This window comes from Rosa rugosa, chromosome 3 (genome assembly GCF_958449725.1).
Source record: "Rosa rugosa chromosome 3, drRosRugo1.1, whole genome shotgun sequence".
Lineage (NCBI taxonomy): Eukaryota > Viridiplantae > Streptophyta > Magnoliopsida > Rosales > Rosaceae > Rosa > Rosa rugosa.
Window position 1 is genome coordinate 42623520 of NC_084822.1, and position 2425 is coordinate 42625944.

The 2425-nt window shown below is 35.5% G+C and overlaps 1 protein-coding gene across 1 annotated transcript; it reads left to right on the top strand.

Annotated features, from left to right (window-relative positions):
• The first annotated feature begins 548 nt into the window (after positions 1–548).
• On the top strand, positions 549–1632 carry LOC133736485 (uncharacterized). The gene is made up of 3 exons (XM_062163985.1): positions 549–828; positions 1214–1293; positions 1526–1632. The coding sequence occupies exons 1-3, from the start codon at positions 631–633 to the stop codon at positions 1566–1568; spliced, it is 321 nt and encodes a 106-aa protein (XP_062019969.1). The 5' UTR covers positions 549–630; the 3' UTR covers positions 1569–1632.
• Positions 1633–2425: the final 793 nt, after the last annotated feature.

Consider the following 2425-nt stretch of genomic DNA (forward strand, 5'->3'; position numbering starts at 1 on the left):
GAAACAAGAATGAATGTTTGGATTTGATTATATAGAATGCGAAATACGGGTGTGTACAGGAGGTTTTGAATATGTGGGTTTGATGTTTATTGTGAATGGCCTGGCATAATTAGTTCCTTTAATTGTTGAGTTGAAGTCATTGAAAGAACTATGTTGTGATAGAATTAGAACTTGGTCTATTGAAGTTGACGTACTAGTCATTGAGAAGGACAATAAAATAGAAGTAATTGCATGTACTGAGCCATGACAAGTTGAATAAGTTCACAAAAGTTAGCATTCATGAGTGGTCATGGAAGGTTTGAGACCTTGTGTACTACTTGCCTGGGAGTTTAATTGAGCTGTATACCAGATATGGTGGGACTTGATTACCATGAATGATTAAATGATGTTGTTGGTAATCAGTTTGAATTCTTAGTGCATTGGTATAAAGAAATAAATATTTTCTTGGTTGAATATGATTATAATGAATATGATTATAATAGAGTTTTGGGTGAATTGATTGTACTGGATACTTACTTATTTTCCGTACTCTCTACTTGTATATTTTCAAGTTTGTTAATTGAATGGATAGAGTATTGTTCTGCCGCAGTTTCTAGGTATATCTTGAGTCATTGATTACCAGATTTCACCATGGGGGGAGCTTGTTCTAGGAAGAGAAACCATCGAGATGATGAAGATAATTTTCCTAGAGGGATTCCCAGAAGATATTCAAAAAGTGGGAGTTCAAAGTGCTTGGCAACCGCCTTCTCTCGACCTGCTACAGATATTCAACATGAAAAAGGGCAATGCCCATCCCTCATGGACTTCTACGTACGGCAAATATGTGAGGTAATTGTTTTTCTCAATGTTTCTTAGGATAGAGAATAAGATTTGTATATCTTAGCTCATGCCAATTGCTTCTTTAAAGTCGTGACTGATGAACTTGGAAGTGGGTCATGACCGATGAATACGTATTCCTTGTTGGAAATGCTTAAGTCATGTATGGATACAGGTTATTGGAGTTCAGTTCAGAACAGTGATCACTTATATAATATGCTCTCCAGATAATCCTTGTCATGTATTTGGTTCTTATAGGATATGCGTAATCAATAAAAACAATGAGACAAGATGCGGATCTATCTCTCTGTTTTTTATTATGACCTTCCAATGTCTTGTTTAATGAATTCTACAAGTTTTCTTATTATCACTCTCTTTTGTTTGCTTTTCCTCTCAGTGTGCAAGTGCCAAGGAACTGCTAAAGCACTGCTTTATTAGGACTGCTAGGAAGAGTCCAAGACTTCTTGAGAGAATAAGGTGCCATATATTGCTGTATGCTTGTCATTTTCTTATGTGTTATTTACTGATGTTCTTTCTACGGTGAGCATCTGCACAAGGATGCTCTCCTAGCCTCTGGCTGCATAGATAATGTAAAACTGTACACAAGTGCACCTCAGTTTGCAACTTCTATTACTATATGAGCACATTCATTTATCAGTATGTTGTTTAAGATTATATATCATTTTAAGCTGGAATTTATTATTTGTAGGATTTTTGGGTGTGAGAACTCTAGCTGGAGAACAAGAGGATGATGGACAGTTCTATTAGAGAAACAGAGAGGACAAACCTTTTGAGGGCATGAGAAGAACTGGTTTGAGGTTAAGAAAAGTGCTAAGCAAGGGCAGAAGGAAGTGGACTAGTACAATATGTTTCTGGCCTTGATGTTTTTGGGCTTTATGTTTAGGTAGGGTTATTATGTTAATATTGGGGTGATGATGGAATGAATTGGTTTTTAATGTTTAATCAATGGATATGTTTTTGAATGTTGGTCAATTGGTTTTGGTTAAATGCTATGTGCATAATGTCTTGTGACCCTCTCTCGTACCATTTCATTCCAAATGAAAACTATTGTCTAACAATTGTCTGACAATGGAACATTATAAAATGGTATTCAAAAACTGTTGTATGAACAATCTAATTACAATACTTTTCAAACAATTTTAATTGCCCAACTAGAAAAAATACAAGAATAAAGTACTATGTTCTGTAGTATCAAACCCAAACACACAATGCTTTCTACAAACTTCTGTTGTTTTGCTTCAATTCACACAACAGCGTTATCTAAAAAAAATGATGTATAACATTTAAAGGGACAACAGTTTCAACACAACTGATCTTGTCAAACTTTGCTTCAAAAGTTACTTTCCATGAGATTGCTACCGACTTAATATGACTTGCACAACGGACTCTACACAGTCGTATGTTGTCTTTTCTGGTATTCAGACAACATGCATATTAATACTAGCGCTTGTCCAAATTGGATTCAGACAACAGTTTTGCGATGTCGTCTGATACCTGCATCAGATGGCAGGAGTATTAACAACAGCAATTTTCACTATCAGACGACAGTGAAAAACTGTCGTCTGATTCATTTTTTGGCATAGTGCAT